We start from the raw sequence: 21,933 nt of genomic DNA on the forward strand, positions 1-21,933 counted from the left end.
GTTACCAACCTCTCAAGATTTCCTTTACAATCCTTCAGTCTTAAATCTTCTTATAATGTGATTAATTGAATACTCTAGCTCTCTAAGAGCATAAGTCAAATTCCATTAAAGGAATTATTGAGGCCATAGATTTCATGATTATATGTCCTTAGGATCACTTAAGGGGGTATTAACCATAAATCTATATTGTAATTAAAATACTAAAGTTTAAATACGTGATAACCCTGACCAAGAAAAACTAAAAATAAGGTTATCATTGACTTTATAGTATTTCGGGTTATTGTTCTCTAGGATTAGCTCTAACATGTTTATTTGTTTTTAGATTAATAGGATTAATTATTTACTAAATTTAATGAAATCTTAATTTAAAATAAATAAAAGTAAAATATGGATGGTAAATTTTTTGAGAAAATTAAACAAATTAAAAATAAAATAAAATAAAAGAAAGCATTTAAAGAAGATCACAAGTTTGATTTTGAATCCATTAAGAGAGAAAGTAAGGTTTTTCCTGCTTTGAGGATCAAAGAGTTGATCTAAGATTAAATGACATCTTAAGATCAACTTAATTCTAGAACTCTAATTTGGATCTAAAAAGCATTTTGAATCAATCCTAATCTGTTTGACACTCAAGCCTAGATTTATCTGTGAGTTTGATCTTAATCTCATGATACAATCAATCAAAATGAGTTATTCAATGATCAAGAGATGATCAACCATCATTGGAACTAAGTTAAGCATTGATCTACTCTTAATCGAGAGGAACTACTTAGATAATACATTCAATCATAATGAAAACAGAAAATTAAGGAGTTTAGGATTAGATTTTATTGCCCTTCCGCACATTCCTCATACAATTTCTTCGTCTTTCCTTGCTTCTTTCTTTAGATCACATAGAAGTAGCCAAACATAGCAGGGGATTTCTCTTGACAACCCATGTTTTGTTGCCAAGAAAATAAAGAAAAATTAAGAAGAAAAGAAGAAATCACATACTGAAACATCCTCTGGAATTGAAGTGTTCAATGACTTAGATTTAACCAATCTTTGGATCTTGTTTATATTAACATGACTTATGTTTAACCAATATTTGATTAGTGCTAGGTTCTTTTACTTTTAGCGAGATCTAATTATTCTCAATACTTAGCAAAGTGATAATGAAATCACACATAAAAGTAGTGTTACCTTCCACTAATCTACACAACTAATCTTGCAATTGAAACTAAGGTAAGTATGTCCCCATCATGCAACCTGCTCTCTTGAAGAAAACCTTGTAAAGAATCACAGATAGTGTGTTTGGAATCTATCCACCTCTATATATTCAACAATGAGATCACGATGTATACTTTTATTTTCCTTCGGTAATCTAAACATTTCTCTTTAAAATCCAATGGCCACAAAGGAATCTTGTCTGGATTAAGATTATCTATTCTAATGATTGAGACTCATCACTTATCACAAATAGTAGTAGAACTCATGATCACTTTTAATTACTATATTGTCCATGATAAGTTTAAAAGTTATAAACATATTTTAAAATTATCAGTAAATTAATTAAAAAATTTATCTTTTCATTAATAATCTCTATTATAAATATGACTTTTATACCATATAATTTAGGGACAAATATCAAGAATTATGATATAAATAATTTATACTCATCAAATTCATGAAAAATAATTTTACTGCCTATCGACTTTCTTGGGTATACAATTCTTTCATATACACCATCATATGCTTCACACGTCTCTTGTATAAGTCTAGACAATGAAGATTGGTGACACAAATGGTATAATATTAATGGATAGAAAGACCCTGTTGAGAGTGATTGTCGTAAAGGCCTGTTTGGGTATAAAGGTTTTTAAGTTTTATCCTTAATGACATGTCTTTGAAATATTGTGGTGTGAATTCAATTAATGGTGCCACCAAACTATGTCATACCCTTCATGAAATCGTTTTCAATATATTAAATTTTCTAATAATTTCTTTGAAAAATGGACAAAAGAAGAAATTGACATTCGCAGATCTTTCTTCTGAGACCCATATATGTAAAATCAAGCTGTGGAGTTCATAAATTCATAATGACGGGCAAGGCATTGGAAATGGTCATCTGGCGGCTGATACATTTAATGCTAGCTGAATGCAACAGAAGAATGCATGTGGGCTGCTGGGGACCTTGAATTTTCATCAGCAAACAAATATAGAGAGATACAAATTAAGGGTTTCCTGTTGGCTGAAGCCTTTGAGTAGAAGATAGATGGGTCCGCATAGTTTGAAGAAATTTGCTATCCATCTCAGTCTTTCCACTTGAGGAACTTTGCGTATATCAGCTCTGAGATTCTTGGTTCCAGTTGTAGTTAATTCCATTATTAACAACTCCTATATTGCCTTCTTTCATCCTCCTATTTGCTCTTCTAATGGGATAAATCAAAATTATGAACTCTAAATTACAGTATGGGCCAAGCGGCTTATCAAAGAGAGGAGATTTTTTTGGCACTCAAAGCAAGTGTTCGGACGTGGATAATACTAATACCAACCACATCATTAGCATTAGCATTAGCATGCAAGTTGGTAGGAGAAAAGAAGAAATATCTTGTTAGGGATGATGCTACATATTTTGGAATACTCTATATATTTTGGTTCTTGTTTGCAATTAGTTGATGACTACATGCATATAGAGAAACCTACCCTCTGATGGGATAACTCTATAGATCTTTCTTTCTATGATATATTCTTGAGCTGTCTCAACACCAACCTAATTCTTAAGTGATTAGCTTTTGCCCTTGTGATCTCACAGCATGGAAGCCCAAGCACATGTGGAGGAGTTTTCTCACACCATACCTTTGATGCATGACGAGATCAACCGTGGGGTGGACTCCAGTACTCTGGGCACTACTACTTTCTTTCAGACCTGTTTCAATGGTCTCAATGCTTTGTCAGGTTCTTCTTCTTTTATCTCTTTTTACTTCTTTTATCTCTTTGTTATATTTATTTATTCTAAGAAGTGTTTTTAATATTTTTAATACTTGAAAGATAAATAAAAAAAATAGAAATGAAAAAAATTTAAATGTTAGAAAGAATGTAACACTTCCTAAAATCATTGTCAAACATACTCTAAGAGTGCGTTTGACATTATTTCTACTCAAAGTGTTTTTAATGAAAATGTTTTCTTTAAAAATATTTTTAAGAGAATTACTTATCAAATGTTTCATCAGAAAACACCATAAAATGATTTTTCAATATATCAAGTGATTTTTTATATTTTTAAAAAATATTTCATAAATTTTTTCAAATACTTAATTTTTTTTTTTTTTTCAAAAACACTTCTTTAAGTTAAAAGCATTTCCTACCAAACATTGGATTAGTGATTCTCTTCAAAACATTCTTAGACAAAACATTTCTACTAAAAACACTTGCACTACCAAACTCTATATTTGATAGGTGATTCTTCTAAAAACACTTCCCCATAAAAACCCTTCCACTAAAAATGTTTTGGGGAAAAACACTTCCAAACATTATTCATCCATAATTGGTTTTTTGGGTTTTGTTGCTCTTACTAAATCCATTCATTTTGCTTTCTCAGGAGTTGGAATACTTTCAATTCCATATGCACTTGCATCAGGAGGGTGGTTGAGCTTGATACTTCTATTAGCTGTTGCCTTCATATCTTTCTACACAGGCCTGTTGATTCAAAGATGTATGGATGTAGATTCAAATATCCGAACTTACCCTGACATCAGTGAGCGAGCTTTTGGGAACAATGGAAAAATGATCGTCTCAATTCTCATGTCTATAGAGCTGTACCTGGTGGCAACAGGGTTCCTAATTCTAGAAGGAGATAACTTACAGAATTTATTTCCAAACATAGGGTTTGAAATTTTAGGCCTAAGAATTGGAGGGAAGCAAAGCTTCACAATAATCGTTGGCCTTATCGTTTTGCCCTCGGTCTGGTTCGACAACATGAGTATTCTTTCTTATATCTCAGTAAGTGGTATTTTAGCTTGTGTTATCATCATTGGATCGATTTTGTGGGTTGGTGCATTTGATGGAGTTGGATTTCATGGAACACAAACAATTCTAAATTGGAGTGGAATTCCCACGTCTCTCAGCTTATATACTTTTTGTTTCTCCGCTCATCTAGTCTTTCCTACGCTCTACACTTCCATGAAAGACAAACGTCGCTTCTCAAATGTAAGTGAAACAAGGTCTTTGAATTCTCTAATCCATAATGTTTTTGGCTTCATTCTATTTGGATGAGAAATGAAAAATATTAGTTATAGTTGTTAAAGAGTATGTCCTTAGGAACCCAAATCCTACAAGTTTAAGCTTTTAGGAAAATTGGTTGTTTAATATGGTATCAAAGCTTTGTTTGGTTGAAAGGTCATGTGTTCAAGCATTACCGCATATTTGTTTCCCAATTTGCATTTGTTTACCTATGAGTTTGTGTCTTCACATGTGGATATGGGACTATTCATACCCGCATATGAGGATAAGTTTCTAGGAAAATTGTTAGTTTAACATGATATCAAAGCTTTATTTGGTCAAAAGGTCATGTATTCAAGCATCGTCGTATATTTGTTTCTCAATTTGTAGTTGTTTACCTACAAGTTTATCTCCTCACTTGTGGTGGATACGGGGTCGTTCATACCTACATGTGAGGGTTTTTCTTAGGAAAATTGATAGTTTAACAAGTGTTTCTCCATTTGTTGTCTTTCATTGCAGGCCTTGGCTATTTGCTATCTCTTCTGTACGATTACTTACACATCAATGGCAACTTTGGGATGCTTAATGTTTGGGTCCAAGGTACAATCTCAGATAACTTTAAATCTCCCAATCGATAAACTCAGCTCTAGAGTTGCAGTATACACCACTCTGATCAGTCCCCTATCAAAATATGCATTGATGGTTAGACCAATTTTGGATGCTACTGAAAACTGGTTTCCATGTGACTACTCCAAAAGTCCCTTAAGATTTGTAATGAAGACCAGCTTGGTGATCAGCACCATTGTTGCAGCCCTGGCACTCCCTTTTTTCGGATATCTCATGTCGATAGTTGGAGCATGTTTGAGTGTCACAGCTTCAATTTTGCTTCCATGCTTATGCTACTTGAAGATTTCTGGCACTTACAGAAGATTTGGATTTGAGTTGGTGATTATAGGGGGGATTATGCTAATGGGTATTTTAGTTGCAGTATTGGGTACATATACATCTCTAGTACAGCTAATAGAGCATTTGTAAGTATAAATTAGTCTCTCAGCTACGGGGTCACAACAAAGTTTTGTTTCATATTATGATACGATACCATTGTCAAGTAGTATGGAATGACTAGTGCATTGTTCCAAGTTGATGGGAGTTGTATTTCGGAAAAGAAAAATGAAAGAAAATAATCAAAATCTATAAGCAAAATATTTGTAATTAGCAATTCCAATATAATAATTGTAATAATTGAAAATTGTCTCAAATTTCTAATTAATAAATATTCTTTTTGTTAAAAATATTGTATAGAATATTTTCTAAGTTATATATTATTATAATATTAGATTTCTTTATACAATAAAGAAAGTTATTAAGAATATTTTTATAAATATTCTAGATCACGAGAAATTTATAGAAACTATACAAGATGGATAGAGATGTGAAGAAGAATGGGACAAATCCGATGGAGGCAGAGGATTCGTGATTCAAGGTGCAGATACAAAGAGTAAAGAAACATGAAATGTTTTAGGAACTCAATAGTTATACCCGCTTCTATCCTCTATAATATTCTCTATGGTATATTAGAATGATTATCTCTCATCCCTGGTATAAGCACGGTTGATCGAACCATATTAAAATCTCATGTACCTTTTATGTGAACTACTTTATATTTGTATTCTTTCTTTAATATATTTACATTAACCCTTCTATTGGCACAATAACAATGGTAGTTGAGTGCGGGATTGAAGCTCCAATGAGTTTGACTTTGATTTGGAGTTGGTTGTCTTAGCTTCATCCAAGAGTTTGGGACTTAATTTTAAATGCAGGCAAAGATAGTTGAAATTAACTTCATCCATCAATTGACCCCTTTGGCCAGGTGACTTCCCCAATTTATTTTATTTAATTTTATGAAACTTGCTTCAAATCCACCTCTTGAGGCTTGATATTTTAGACCATAAAGGTTTGAAACCCGGAAGAACCCAAATTATTTACCCCTTCTTTCTCTTTGAGGAGAAAGAGCTCAAAGAGAAAACTTAAAAAACAGAAAAAAAATTAATTTTTTTGGTCATATTTATCACTAATTCTTTCCATCTATGACTATTATTTATACTATTATTGAAAAAAAAAATACCTAATCCTTGAGGCTTTTAGTTTACGTGCCAACATGCTTTGTGTTGTCACTTTAGGAAATGTCATTTTTTCCGGTGTCAAAGATATCTGAAGAGAAACCTTGATATTTTATGAAGATCATCTTTTTTATATTGACACCCAAAAAACATGAAGCAAAACACAAGCAATTATTTTTGCATCTTGTTTTAAGACAAAGGGCATATATTGACCATTGTTAAAAGGGTCAAGATTTTTGTTGATTTTTCTTTTTTCAATAATATGATCTCTTTCTTGTTTAGATAGGCTGCTATATTGCTTTTTGGGGGTGTAAATTTATCAAATTGATTTTGTTTGTATATTCAATTATTTTCACTAAAAAATTGTTTAGAAGAAGAAAAAACATTTTGTGAGACACCCTAGTTACATTATATAAATGCTCTCATGAAAATAAATGGCGGTTCATATCATGGAAGTGTCTCAAATTCATATTTAGAATATATTTCTTTTTTGTAAAAGGAATATTTATATAAAATATTTCATAAGTTTATATGTGATTATAATCAGATTTCTTATAGAATAAGAAAAGCTAGTGAAAATATCTTTATAAATATTTTAGATCGAAAAAAATTATGAGAGAGATAGGATAAAGATGTGAGGAAGAGTGAGAAGCACCAAGTGAAGCAAAAGGGCTCATGGTTTAGGACGAAAATGCAAAGGGATCTAATAGTTATATCTATTTTTTGTCCTCTATAATATTCTCTATCATATAATGGAATGTTCTCTCTCATCCATAGAAGTAAACATGATTGGTTGAACTATGTTAAAACCTTATGTACCTTTCATGTGATTTGCTTTATTTTGTGTGTTCTTTCTTTAATATGTTTACATTGATGCTTCCATTGGCACAATAAGTAGTATCAGAGCTTCTATATACTCAATAAGTGGTATCAAAACTTCTGTAAACTCAAAAAGTGGTATCACAGTTGTGGTGTGAAGATCGTAGGAAAATTATTTTGAAGATGATGTTAGAGATAAAATATAATATTGAGCCTTTTGATGGGAAGAACAATTTTAATATCTAGCAAAGTACTATTTTATTATTTATTTTGCTAGTCATAAAAAGTTGCTTCACGAGAAATGAAGTCCTAGGTCATGCTTTACATAAAGCTTGGATAGTTGGAACATGAAGCTTAAAACGATGCTATTTAGTAAATCAACTTAATAATTTAAAGTGATTTAATAACTTAATTTAAGTTATTAAGTAGATTAACTATGTTTGATAAAATAACTTAATATCATAACTTAAAATTAAAAATGACTTTAAGTATTAAATCAAAATAGTTAACTTATTCTTAATCACAAATCTTTCTTATCTTATTCACTGACATCTAATGAAAGTATATTTAATAACTACGACTCCACATTTAAGACTCATTTTCATAATAAATGTTTTAAAGTTATCTTCTATAATACTTTAAGTATGAATGATGCTTAACTTTAATAAAAATAAATATTAATTAAACTTAACTATGATAAATATTAATTCTAACTAACGAATGAAATATGTCAATTTGATAACTTAAAAAAAAATTAAGTTAATTTTATCAAACAACCTTAATATTTAAAAGTAAAAAAAATAAGTAATAAATTTTAAATTAATAACTTAAGAACAATTTAACTTAACGTCAATTTCAATCATTAAATAATAAATATTAAGTTTTACCAAATGTTTGCATAGCACGACCATTGCAAACTACAAAAGACAAGGCAAGCCAACCCAAGAAATTCACCACTTCCTTGTTAATTTACCTCACCTAAACCCCCATCCTTTTTTGAATGGTGTAAAGAAAAAATTGGGTGCTAAAAAACGAAACACCAAATGCAATGAAAACAAAGCTTTCATTTTAGAAATAATTGGTTAAAAGGGATGAAATACTCCACATATTTGTGAATTTATCTGAACTGTAACCCATTTTTAACATAAATACCGTTGACTATTTCAAATATTTATACTATGTTTTAAAAGTAATTGTTACTTTTACAAGAAAATAATGAGTATGAAGCTAAAAGAATATGAAGGGTCAAATTTATGAAATTGGGTTTCCAATGACCCCTTTAATCAAATAACCCTTCATTTTATCACTTTTCTTTAACTGCTTACACATGTTAAACGTGAAATGTGGTCATCAATTACAGAAAAATAGAACGAATACATTCAAACCGAAGAGGAAAGAGTCAAAGCCTTGATGATTACATAACATTTCACACAACTGACTTTCTGATATTTTTCAACTGGTGAATGAAATACCTGCAACTAAAATGCAAATAAACATATGAAATCTGCTATGCGCCCCTATTGCTTGGCGCTCTCAACATACCAGACCTCTCCAGATTGCACTTCTCGGCCGACATATATGCAGGATGTCAGCCCTATGTTCACTGGATTTGTGACCCACCCAGCTTCATACTGAAACTTTGTTGAGACCTGAATCTCAATCTGGTATGAGACTACACATACACAAAATGGAAAAACCATAGTTTTTCCTAACCAATCCTTCAATACTCCCTGTCAACTTCTGATTGAAAAAAGAAGAAAAAAAAAAAGGAATAATAAAACTTACTCCTTGCCAATTCTTTAAAAAGACCAGAAGCATATAAATGAGTAAATGACACTATTGAGATAGTTTAGAATTCAAACTTTTCAATCTCTTATTGTTAAAATTTTTCCGAGTCCAAGACTCTACAGCTACTCTTTTGTTCCTATGTACAAATTACAATCCAGAAGGGTGAAAAAAAAAATGAAAAAAGAGCAAAGCAGCCTCTTCAATCTCTCAGGCAACTCCAAAACTGCAAAATAAAAGAGGGAATACCCAAAAGCCCAAAACTAGAACAAAAGAAGCTGAGGAGCAACAGCCACACAGAGGCCTAAACAATCCAGTGTGCAATATACAATGTACAAAAATCCATCTTTCCTCAGCATCCGCCAAAAAAAAAAAAAAACAGAAAAGAAGAAAAAAGGCTGCTGACTCCAGCTCCATTGTTAAGTTGTTAGAATTGTTTTTCAAAATTGAGATATAATCATTTTGATGTCCTTGGCGAAGACGGGCATTTATACTGGCTAATGGCTATCCTCTTTTGTGGAAGGAACTTTCTCTTTGGCACGGTGGAAGTCATCCAAGCCACGATATTTTTCCTTGAGCAACTGATCCAACTCTGGATGTTTCTTTGGAGCTGGTTTCTGATTATCTACCCCACGATAATGATGGAATGCCCTGGCACATTACAAGAAATAATCAATCATGATGGAACAGATTTGAAGTAGCATAAGAAGACCAGAGAAAACAGCAGCAGCATGCAATTAATGTGGATAAACTGATTCTTGCAGGTATATAGCCCATAGTGCACCCAATTAAATCCTCCTCTAGTTGCTGATGCAGAAAGCCTGAAACAAATTAAGTTCCCAACTCAGCAAACACAACTTGAACCCCACATTCCAGAAGAGGAATATGAAGGTTCAGATGACAATTTCTATAATCTGTTTTACATTCGTGCTCCACATGGAGAGCTGCTGGTACAGGATGATTGAAGCCACCTATCACTCTCTGTCAAAGATGTAAGAGGAAACTCGGGAAAAAGCATATTCTCTCTTTGCAAAGGAAATCAAGAGACAGGGAGGGTCAATAGCTATCAAAAATAGAAAAAAATAAATGGCAGCCTTTAGATTTTGCAAAACATGCTTAAAGCTAGTATTTAAAATGAACAAAGCAAAAGGTATAGGCTTATGGGGTTGTGATCCTTCACCCACTATCAGTTAAGCAAATAACCTCTAGGAAATGAAGTCGATAAAGATTCAGCACTCATGTGATGTCTGATGAATGTCCTAAGAGCAATCATTTAGATATTTGATGGTCTGCCTATATTTGTTATTTAGAAGACCCAAGCATGTTTGATGAATGTCCAAAGAAAGCAGGTTCAAATAAGATAGACTCTCTTTTTATGCATGATGAATAATTATATCCCTATAGTTTGGCAATGCATTAGAGCTTGAAAACTACTATTTCTACTACAACAGGAAGTGAAATTTGATAGGTGTAAGGATAGGAGTGATACAATGTCTAGGAGGAAGCAATATGAATTACCACATCAAGATGTTAATATAACTCCAAACAATATAAAGTATGGCCAATTGAAGAAGCAAACCACAAATCCATGTTTGATAGGCAAGATTTATCTTAAAAACAACATAAGCAATACCATTATATACTGTTCAGAAGGGATTTTTCATCTTTTGCCAATTTTCTACAAGTTTAAGATATTGTTGTATGAATCATACATGGTATGATTCTATGCTTTGGAGCTTGGCTTAAAGTCATTGCCATTAACTAGCCTTATGGGAGTTTTGACTATATAGACTTGATACAGGGCAGCATCCATTTTAGAATTAAAAGTGTGTTAAAAATATGAGTAGCTTAACTATACATGTACTGAATAAAAGTATCTGAAATCTTTTCTAGTGAGTGCACAAACAAATTTTTCTTAATAGGAATTTCTTGTGAAATTTGTAATTTTAATAATTTGTAGATGAAATAGCTACAATCTCGAAATGATCCTCTGCTTTTTCCTTTCAGAATTGTCGACCAGGGCTTGAAGAGGTATGACCTTGAATCTGAAAGTTTTTGAAGATTTGATGTCACATTCTTGTGCTTAATTTGGGCCTTGATTTCTTTAACTTTGAGTCTTGGCTTGATTTCAGCTTTGTCTTGACTTGGGACTTGGCTAACTTGGCCTTGATGTGACTTGGACCTTGGCAGACTAGGCCTTGGCATGACTTGAGCTTCATTGCAACTTGAGGCTTAGTGCAACTTTTTGCCTTCACAGGGTTGAGCACTTGATCTCAAATTGAAGAAGCCTGTTACAGAGTTGGATTTTGAAGCTTGAAACTTGAAGCTTTGAAGATCTTGACCTCAAGGAAGATTTGAAGATGTCTTGAAGAAAATACTTTTAAGCCTTCTAAAGCCTTCTCAAGAAGCCCTAGAGACATCTAAAGGAGCCTTGAAGATCAATGGAGAAGTTCAAGAACTTTTGCAGAAGCTCTAAACCTCCATCAGAACTTTTCTCCATCTTCTCTCTTCTCAATTGTGTACCAAGAATGGAAATTGGACCACCATATTTGAATGTTTCTCTATCCTCTTAAAATTTTATTTATTAATTAAAATGAATCTTTAAGGATATCTAAAAGACCATATTTGGATAGTCTTCAACTCATTCCTTAATTAGAATTTCCATTTCAATTATCAAATTCACCATTTTTCATTTATTGAAACAAACAGATTTCAACAATCAAAATCTACATATTTTCAATTAAATGAAAGAAAACTTGTCTTCTTGTGCAGGGCCCATGTGACACATGACATTATTTTGTTTGCAAAAAACTTATGTCATGTTTTGACTTTTAATTGACAACAAATTAAATTAATTAGCGATATTTTTATTTTTTGACAGATCCATAACTAACTTAATTTGAGTAGATGGGGTATTATAAAAGGTTAAATTTTGCCCTTTTACACGAAGATCTTTATTTCTTCTCAAATATCTTTCTCACAAGCTTTCAACAGGCTTTTGCTTTTGTTCTTGTTTTTAAGCAATCCTCAAAATGTAGTTCTAGAATTGCTAACTGCTCTAAATACAACAAGACCAATAATCTCAATGCAACTAAGATTGGAAGGAAATTCAGGATCTGTTTGGTAATGTTTTTAAAAACGGTTTTTTAGAACAGTTCTTAAAAGCCGTTTTTTAATTATTTTCATAAACAAAATTTTGTTTGGGAACTCAAATATAAAAAATAGTTTTTTCAGTTTAATCTCCATGAAGGTACTATATATGTACAATACAAAAGTTCTCAAAGTATTCTTTATATTCTAAATCGTTGCTTAGAGCATTCAACAAAAATAGAAAAACATCTCAAATTTGTTCTAAAAATTCATCGGTTTTCAGAAAAAGTTTTCAAAAAACTGTTTTTTATTAAAAGTTTGCTAAACTTAATTTCTATGTTAGAAAACTATTTTCAGTTCTAAAAAGCAGAAAACTATTTTCAGTTCTAAAAAACAGAAAACTGTTTTCAATAACAGTTTCCAAACAGGGCCTCAAATTTTGTAATGAAAGTTTTTCAAGGCATTACGCTAGATACTATCCCCCTCACAAAAAATCCAGCTTCTTGCATTTTCAGCTCATTAATCTTCCAGGAAACCCTTCAAAAATCTCAAAAAAAAAAAAAAAAACCTCTTTCCAAGCTGTTAGGGAAGCAAGTAAATCCAAATTAGCTGGATCTGAATCAGATAGTTTTACTAGCAACTTTGTTTGCACACTCACCCTTATATGGTGATCTTGAATCTAAAAGAAAAGGCCACAGAAATTTTGAGTTTTCAAAAACCACATTTAAGTTAGTCTTTTCCACTTTGACCATGCATGTGTTTATTATCTTGATACAACATTTCCGATGCTTCCTAAGACAGTAACATAGGGTTTCCAGTCACCTCCTATTCTAGTTTCCTGTATCATGTTTCCACGCATTTTCAAGGCCAGTTGGGTTTTGAAAAACCAGATTTAAGTTAGCCTTTTCCACTTTGACCAAACATGTCTGTATGAGCTTGATAATACATTTCTAGTACTTCCTAAGACAGCAACAAAGAGGTTCAAGTCACCTCCCATACTAGTTCCCTGCATCATGTTGCCATATGTGCTCAAGGCTCTATTTCACTTTCCTGCTCCACACCCAATTCCCTAAGTGGTAAACATGGTCATGTTCTTCATTTCTGTTCACTACATACGAAAAGGAAGGATTCCAGGAGTTTTCTATGAAACAAATCTGATTTTGGTTATTTAACTAGGGCCTTTTGCTATTCTATTTTTCCAAGTTTGTCTTTGCAAATCTGGTCTAATATGCTATTCAAATGTCACCTATGAACCATTACCCCAAGAATCAATGGGAAAGACCTCCATATTTTATTTACTAGATTTTCACTTCAACTGCTTTAAAGCTTCCATTTAGGTGGTTCTAAGAGCTTAATCTTAAAACCCTACAATTTAAAACAACAGAAGTTCAAACCAATGGATCTTCTTCAACCATTCTTCCCAACTTCCTGAGAAACTCAATAGTCCAAAATGACAAAGCTTTATCAACTTTCTGCAATGCTATCACAACTTGACCAATTCAATGATTCATCCCCAGTATTCTAGGCTTTTCCTCCATGACAACAGTTAAACCCATACAGAGCCATCTTATTTTGTCATCCACCAATTTAAATGAATTTCATGGCCCTTTCTTCTCTTGATAATCCTCATAGCATGGGTGGTCTATACAGTCCTGTAAGTGTAATAGATCAGACTCCGATCAGACTCTAGCTTTCTGAATTCAGAGAAACCTCTCCAACCATAATATCACTTACTGGGCCATCTTCCAGAGTGGAAGAATTGTTTCACTATAACAATTCTATTAAGCCTACAATAATTTGCATAAAATAATATTTATTTTAGTCAGCATTAATACATGAAGTGGGAGAACTGCTTACTGAAACAATTTTCATCTAAGAGTCAGGCCTATTATAGTTTTGCGTAAAATTGTGTGTGCACGGGTGCACATGCCTACAATCTTTCATTCAATGTGTGCATGTGTTTCATTTTCATTTTTTCCTGAACCAAATTTACAACATTTAATTATCATCTAGTACATACCATCACCATTTATTTTTATTTTCAGTACATGTAGTCCATAATTAGCAAACTTCTTCCCAGCAAACAACAGACATTATATATGTTTAATTCGCTTATTTGCTTAACCAAAGCTACTACAGCTACTGGACATATGTCATGTTCCATAATTGTCTATTCTTCATTTCATCACATGTAGTCAATAATTAGCAAACTTCTACCCAGAAACAATGAAACATTACACATTATTTACCGCATAAGCATGCATAGCTCAAAGTTTTCAGCAGCCAATCGAAGAGCCATTTGAATCAGAAAAAAAAAAGTTACTAAAAGTTACCAGTATTTTTCGAGACCATAAAGATTGCCTTTATGGTAGAAGTCAATGGTGAGCTGCTCAAAATCCTCATAGAGGTCCTCTCTGAATTCCTTCTCCAAACCATAACTGGAAATGAGAAGAAAAAAAATAATAAAAAAAAATTAGGAAAAACATCCAATAGTGAAAAAGCAGACAATTTTTGTGTTTATCCCTATCTTACGATGTTGTGTGGTAGTGTCGGGGTTGGGGGAAAAAGGGAGAAAGATAAAGGATGAGGGGATTGGAGTTGGATTGTTGTGGTTCTTAGAGGGAACACGTGCAAAACAATAACAAGGCAACGCAAAGCAAAGTTAAAAACTTGAAAGATTGCCTCAACTACAAATTTTCAGCATGCAAAAAGAGTTATTGGAAAATAGTACCTATAGAACCTGAAGAGGCATTCTATTCCATAATTATAATTAGCAGCTGCATCTTCCAGTGCAAATTTCCGGAATTCCTTATACATAGAATGGTTAAACATGTCTCTAAGGAAGTATGACCAAAACCTGTACAGTGTGTTCATTTCCTGCATGTAAGAAACAGAGTGCTGATTTCAGTACCATAAGTTACCACTGCACGTCTAGGGCTAATATGTTAACATCAGGAAGTTATCAACTTGGATAAAGGAACAAAGCTTCAAAAGAGTTGCTAGGGCAGGCTTCAGTATATGTGTGCATGTGGACACATACTCCTTATATCACACAGACAACACACACACATTACACATGCACACGCAATGTGTGGGTGTGTCAGAGAGAGAGAGAGACTATCTACATTCATGTTAATATGAAGCAAAAGGCCCCTGGCAAACCTAGCCAAGGAAAAGAAAACAAAAGGACATCCATGTCCTGTAATTCCCAACTTTTTACAATTTTGTAAGATCTTTGAAGGTCATAAAGATATTAAGTGATAAAGTACAGAGATAAAAGCAACCTCACTGCAACCAATTCCCAATTTCTTTCTGTCACTTAGGCACCGTTTTTGGTACTTCAAGTACCTAATGAAAAACCAAACACATGAGCCATCTTTCATAATCTGGAGAATGCAAAGATGCAGACACAAAAACAAATAAATCACTTACTTCTGCTGTTTGAAACCATTTTCTTCTAAAAGCTGATGACTAGGATGCTGAAATGGTGGAAATGACTTTGGCATGGAGCCAACTGGTGGGCTGCTGCCAGAAAGGCTCCCACGAGGTGAAATGCACAACTTTGAAGACCTAGGACTGCAAATTGAGATTTTAACTCTGGATTAGCAAAGCAGGAAGTGGAAACTTAAAACGGTAGTACAACTTGAGCATTATTTGCGTAGCATTTTGGAAGTGCTTTCCCATCTTTTGACATCAAAGCACAGCCAACAAGTACTTCAAACTCACCCATGATTTTCAGGAGGGGTAGAACCAAAGAAAAACCCGACTGAATTACTTGGTGGACTTTCTGATATGATGCCAAGAGAGTTACGACCACTCCCATGATTTCTGAAGTTGCTAGTGAAGAATCGCTGTTTATGGGATGATGCCTGCTGCTTGGGAAAGCCTTTATTTTGCTTCCTTCTAGAATTACAATTTCCTGGCTCCTCACAACCACTGCTCCCAATAGAATTTTCACCTGTCTTTGCATTTACTAACCCTGGAACAATGCTGGAGGATCTGGAGATTCCATCTCTATTCTCAAAACTAAAGCTATTTTTTCTACAATTTGATCCCTTTGTTTTTAGTTCCTGGGAATAGTATGAACATATAAGAACATCAAACAATGCAATTGAGAAACATAAATAGAAAGTAAGAATGATGATAATTAGTGAGAAAGAACGACAGGCTCCTCAACCTGCTCATAAAAGAAAAGGCCATCATTTATAGCAGAAGCAAGCTCATTGGAAATTGATTTTGATTCCTGCGCACCATTTCCAGATCCTTCCCCTGTCCTGCTATTCTACAGAGCAGAAAGAGACCATAATTCATAAGATTCCAACACGTTTAACATCCATTAAGTAAAATCTCATGCAAGCACAAGTGCATGCAAAAACATGTGCAAGCACACAAGTTAGCCCACACAAATATAGATGTCTGAATTACACTGAACAAAATTATTTAAATCCCATTACATAATTATTTGAGACAAGTTTTGCTTTAAGACAGCATCTGAGTAGATTAAAAATAATAAAAAACATATCAATTTACTTTAAGTAACAATGCTGAAAACCTACATGCATCAAAGCAAGCAACAGAGAAAAGAGGAAGTTGGAAATGAAACTGAAGCCATATAACTCAGGACAACTCTATTTCTTGGAATTGTTAATTCAGACCTTAATGAGAAACATGATGCGACTGATTTCAAGACATTGGTGAGACCGGAGGATAAGAGTCACTAGCAGTTTCAAATAATTGAAAGAAGAAGAGGAAGCTTGAAATTCACTATACCTGAGGCTGTTGGAGTCCATCTGATGACGCTTTCTCAGAGAAGACGTGGAGACCCTAACCATTTTCTCTTGCTTGGTTTAAAATTGAACTAGGTGTGTTCAAAATTATTGCAGATCTTTTGACAAATCTAGATTGTCAATATTCCTAAAGGCGTGAATTAAAGAATAGTTGGAACATAGTTAATGTGAGTTTGTGAAGAACGAAAACCCAATTTTTCCTTGATCTAAAGATTTACATTCCATATAAAAACACAAGAGTTGACCTACTTTAGGCTAAACTAGGAAACATCCTAACTCCCCTAAATTAAGAGATAAAAAATAGGATCTAAATTACAATAATATCTGTACAGCCTATTTACAGAAGAATAGTAAGTCAACCATTCCAACCCCACCAAAGCTGGTGCAAAAACTTTTGCATCCCAAGCTTGTCAATGATCCGATCAAAAATTGTATGAGATAATCCTTCAGTGAGCACATCAGCTAGCTTTGGTCTGATCATGATATATTAGATAACGAGCCATATTTATAGCTGCTTTATTATCACAGAACAACATCATTGGATTCTTCACTTCCACCCTCAAAACTGAGAATATTATTTTCAGCTAGCGTACTTAACATATCCCTTCAGCTATTTCTCCAAATTATGCCACTGCACTAGAGCGAGCAACCACTGCTTGTTTCTTGCTTCTCCTAGTAACTAAATTCCCACCTAAGAAGGGTACAGTAGCCAGTAATTAACCACCTGTCTAACGTGGATCCAACCCAATTGGCATCAATTTAAGCTTCTAACTTCAGCTCCTTGTCTCTCTGAAATAAGAGTCCCTTTCCCAATGTCCCTTTCAAGTATCAAATGATTCGATAAATTGCATCAAGGGGTGATCTAAGCAGAGCATGCATAAACTGACTTACTACAATCACTACATAGGCTATGCCTGACCTTGAATGTCACAAGTAAATCAGTTTTCCAAGCATTTGGTGGTATATGCCACGATCAACCATTTCTTCTTCCTTTTTATCCCCTAACTTGAGGTTGGGCTGTAATAGAGTATCAATAGGCTTTCAACCAAGCACACCTGTTTGTTAGAGAAGATCTTAGGTGTATTTTTTGTTGAAAAATGAAGATTTCACAAATTTTCTAACCTGTCTATATAAATCAAACACAGAAAAGAGAGCAGGTAAGGAAAGATATGCAAATGGAAGATAATCAGATGAGAGAATAAAGATAAGCCACATTTACAAACAATATAACCACTTGACTTCTACAAGAAAATGAATATACGGACCAATAACCTTACCTGTGTGACAATCACAAGTCTGTGAACATCCTGATCATTGACAACCATCTCCTCATCCTCATCATCAATCCTTTTTCCAATAACATCATTCATGGAGAACAAGGACCATTAGTAACCACACATGCTTAATTAGAAAAGTAAACAAGATTAAAAGGAACACTATTCCCCTGCATTTTGTACATTGAAAAATCACACAGCTACAATAGGGAATACCCCTATTATTCCACAAGTAAAGCAGATAAATCCAACAAAAGTGATTTCAACAGACACGATAGCTTTATCCCCACTAAAATTGAATAAAATTGAGAAAGAAACAATACTATTGCCAGTTAAAGAGGAAAAATTCTTCTTATCAATGACATTGGCAAACAAAATTTTTATGGACATTTTTTTTTTAACCAGAACATTTTATAGATAAATATCTAAAATACCTCTGCATGAAGACTCCTTGATGAATATAAGATAAGAAAGCTCACATAAGGAGGCCATATTCATCTTCAACAGGGTTTTGAACACATTTGAACAAATTTCACTCACATTAAAACAGTTTCTATTCTTCCAAAGAACATCTTGACTGCTGTAAATTGCATTTGAAGAATCTCATTGTAATGGAAGAAACAAGGTCAATCAGATAGCACAAATCTCTATAAAGTTCTATCTCACAGGGTTTTCTCAAGTCTCATTTTCCAGCATCACAAGTCATAGTCTACCATGGACAAGGCTACTTCCAATCCAAATTGAAGAATTGTTACTACAAACCTGTCACGTAGAATCAAGGCTAAGGAATTTAAATAAAGATCAAGCACATGTTTTTCATGGTTGACAAAACTCCTTTCAAATACCAGCAACTTGCTCAGATATATAAATCATTAAGAAGCCTTTGCTGAGCAAAGGACAAATGTTTATGCTTTGTGCTTGCTTGCAGCTGCAGTTGCTGGGATGGTGTCATGATAGCTAGGGACAAGGGAAGGGCCCCCTTTTTATCCTTTGCTTGGCAAATCTATTGCCAAATGTTGAGTTAATACCTGTAATTTCAAATTTTGGTCCTTGTTGTCATTGATAGTTTTGTCAAAGATGGTCAGTCTACTGTGGAATGCAGCATCACAAGAGGTTCAAAAGAACATAATTTTTATACCAAAAAAGAGAAAACAAAAACACGACTAAACCAAACCAAAAAATTAAAAAAATAAAAGACAAAAACAAAACTATTTTCCCTTCCAAAAGATACTCGTCCTCCTTTTATCTCAATGTCTAGGAGTATCAAGGGCATGAAACAAAGATGCATTAACACGGATTTTCATAACATATTGGACATCGATTTGGAAAAAAAAAGGAAGTTAAGGAAAAATATTAGAAGTGCAGAAAAATACTTTGACAATGTTAATAAAGAATAGAATCTATATTTTAGATTCAAAATATCATTAGTCACAGGCATGCATGATAAGTATGTAGCGTGTAGAGTGGAACAAAAGTACCTAATATATAATACCATATAACTTAGCCTTCTAAATAACATTAATAAACCTATTTACACCTTAGACATTAATACAACCAAAGCAGCACCACATGAAGCTCCTATGGGTTCAGATCTCTCCATCTGGAAAAGAAACCAATAAAAGATGTTGAGAACAGCAAAGAAGAGAGTTCTCAACCTTCTTGAGAAGATTTAAAACCATTATTAGATCTGAAGTGCACGAGTGTTGGAGTGGAACTCAAGTTCTTGCCCACTTCACTTATAAAAGATATTATCCCTAAATAAATCAATGAAGCCAAAATAAGTGTGATTGTTAGAGCAATGGTAAAGGTCTTGGACAGTTAAGTTTACGTGTGTAGTTCAAGTCTTAAGAAGGGCCATTTTTCCCTATAGTGGGAAATTAGGTCTAGGGTTTTCAGAATAAAGTCCTGTGCAATTCAGGAATAAGAAAATAAGGTTCTAGGATAAGATTAAGGATTCAATACGGTTAACAGAGGGATTTTATATCAGGTTTGAGTTGAAGAACAAATAGTCTTTGATTGCAAAGAAATTATGATGGGGAGAAGAAGCCTTGGCAATTAAGGAAAAGCAATCTAAGCAATCACACCTAGGATTCCAAACTAACCATGCTAAATAACAACAGTCAAGCACTCTGAACAAGTGAGCATTTATTACTAATTGAGAAACTAGAGAAGATTTTTTTTTTTTTGATAAGTAAAGGAAGTATATTAAACAAAAAGAGGAAACACCAAAAACCGGTGCCCTCTAAGTATACAGGGATTATACACACCACCTTCCCTAACTAGGAGCCTATCCGGTCTACAAAACTTACAAGAGAAGAATGACTCTCTGCTAGGGAGCCCCTGACCCAAGACCAAAGATTACATACAAAAGAATATTTCAACCTTTGAAGCGAAAGATCCTCATCCCCAAACGCTAACCTATTTCTCTCCTTCCAAACTGACAAAAAAAATACATAAAGGCGCCATTTGCCAAGCCTTCTTGCGTCTTTTTCCCACAAACCCTCTATTCCACCCAAGAAGGGTTGCCTTCACTGTACACAAGAGAGTCCAAAATATACCAAAAAGGGAGAAAAGAAGGTTCCATAGGACCCGCGTCTTGACACAATGCAGTAGGAGATGATCCACTATTTCTTCTTCAAATAGATAGAGAAAGCACTTGTTTGCCAAAGAGAACCCCTTCCTTTGAAGTTGCTCCTGTGTTAAAACTTTACCCCAAGAAGCCTCCCAAGCAAAGAAAGCTACCTTGGGAGGCACTCTTGCCCTCCAAATTCTTTCGCTAGGGAACATAGAAAGACCCCCCGGCTCCATCATAGAATAAAGGGACCTAACTGAGAAAGCCCCATCATTTGAGGCTGTCCATATCACTCTATCTTCCTCCTCCCTTTGAACCCTGAAAGCTTGGATCTTCTGCAACAACCGTTCCACCAAATCAATCTCCCAATCGTTAAACGCCCTTGCAAAGAGAGGAGACCAACCAACCCCATCACCAACAGGATTCCACACCTCCGAAACCCAAACATTCTTCAACATGGACATGGAAAAAAGAGATGGGAAGGACTCACAAAGAGGCCCATCACCACACCACTTGTCTTTCCAAAATTTCACTCTTTGCCCATTACCCAAATGGAAAGCTACCCTACCATCTAACAACCCCCACTTCTTCCTTATTGCTTTCCAAAGCCCAACTCTGTTTCTTCCCATCACATCCCGAGTACACTAGCCCCCCTCCTCTACGCCATACTTGAGGCTAATTACACTCCTCCACAACGCCTCTTTCTCATTAGCAAACCTCCAATTCCACTTACACAAAAGGGCGTTATTCATCAAAGATAAATTTCTCACCCCTAGCCCACCTTTTCTTTTCTCCAAGCATGCCAAGTTCCATCTTACAAGGTGAGGTTTATGGGCTAGAGTTCCCCCACCCCACAGAAAATCCCTCTGAATTTTCTCCAATCTCAACCTCACTTTTCTAGGCAAATGAAAGAGAGACATCAAATAAATAGGCATACTGGACATAGTGCTTCTGATTAGGGTGAGTCTTCCCCCTTTAGATATGTACTGCCTCTTCCACATAGCAAGCCTTCTACGAAAACGCTTTTCAACCCCATCCCACACCGCCAAAGAATTGAAAGCTGCCCCTAAAGGCATTCCCAAATAACTAGAAGGAATCCCTCCCACTTTACACCCCAACTCCAAAGCCAAACCCTCTATATTCAGCACCTTCCCACCGGGATCATCTCACTCTTCTCTAAGTTAATCCTCAAACCCGAACACGCCTCAAACCACATGAGAAGCCAACTTAGATAAGTCATCTCGTCTAAAGACTCCTCACAAAAAACCAACGTATCATCCGCAAACAAC

At 34.3% G+C, this 21,933-nt stretch overlaps 2 protein-coding genes across 2 annotated transcripts in view; one reads left to right on the forward strand and one right to left on the reverse strand.

Annotated features, from left to right (window-relative positions):
* The first annotated feature begins 2,454 nt into the window (after positions 1–2,454).
* On the forward strand, positions 2,455–5,336 carry LOC100253027 (amino acid transporter AVT1I). The gene is made up of 3 exons (XM_002276419.4): positions 2,455–2,934; positions 3,578–4,185; positions 4,717–5,336. The coding sequence occupies exons 1-3, from the start codon at positions 2,793–2,795 to the stop codon at positions 5,230–5,232; spliced, it is 1,266 nt and encodes a 421-aa protein (XP_002276455.1). The 5' UTR covers positions 2,455–2,792; the 3' UTR covers positions 5,233–5,336.
* Positions 5,337–8,981: 3,645 nt separating this feature from the next.
* LOC100254731 (la-related protein 1A) overlaps positions 8,982–21,933 on the reverse strand; it is a 31,224-nt gene continuing 18,272 nt past the window's right edge. The window contains exons 7-14 of the mRNA XM_002272047.5: positions 18,076–18,145; positions 16,189–16,293; positions 15,738–16,081; positions 15,444–15,587; positions 15,296–15,359; positions 14,743–14,888; positions 14,345–14,449; positions 8,982–9,572 (exon numbers count right to left, since the gene is read on the reverse strand). Of these exons, the coding sequence (XP_002272083.3) occupies positions 9,419–9,572; positions 14,345–14,449; positions 14,743–14,888; positions 15,296–15,359; positions 15,444–15,587; positions 15,738–16,081; positions 16,189–16,293; positions 18,076–18,145 (1,132 nt within the window). The 3' untranslated portion in view covers positions 8,982–9,418. The remainder of the gene's footprint in view (positions 9,573–14,344; positions 14,450–14,742; positions 14,889–15,295; positions 15,360–15,443; positions 15,588–15,737; positions 16,082–16,188; positions 16,294–18,075; positions 18,146–21,933) is intronic.

The sequence above is a fragment of the Vitis vinifera genome, chromosome 6 (genome assembly GCF_030704535.1).
Source record: "Vitis vinifera cultivar Pinot Noir 40024 chromosome 6, ASM3070453v1".
In the NCBI taxonomy this organism is placed as follows: Eukaryota; Viridiplantae; Streptophyta; class Magnoliopsida; order Vitales; family Vitaceae; genus Vitis; species Vitis vinifera.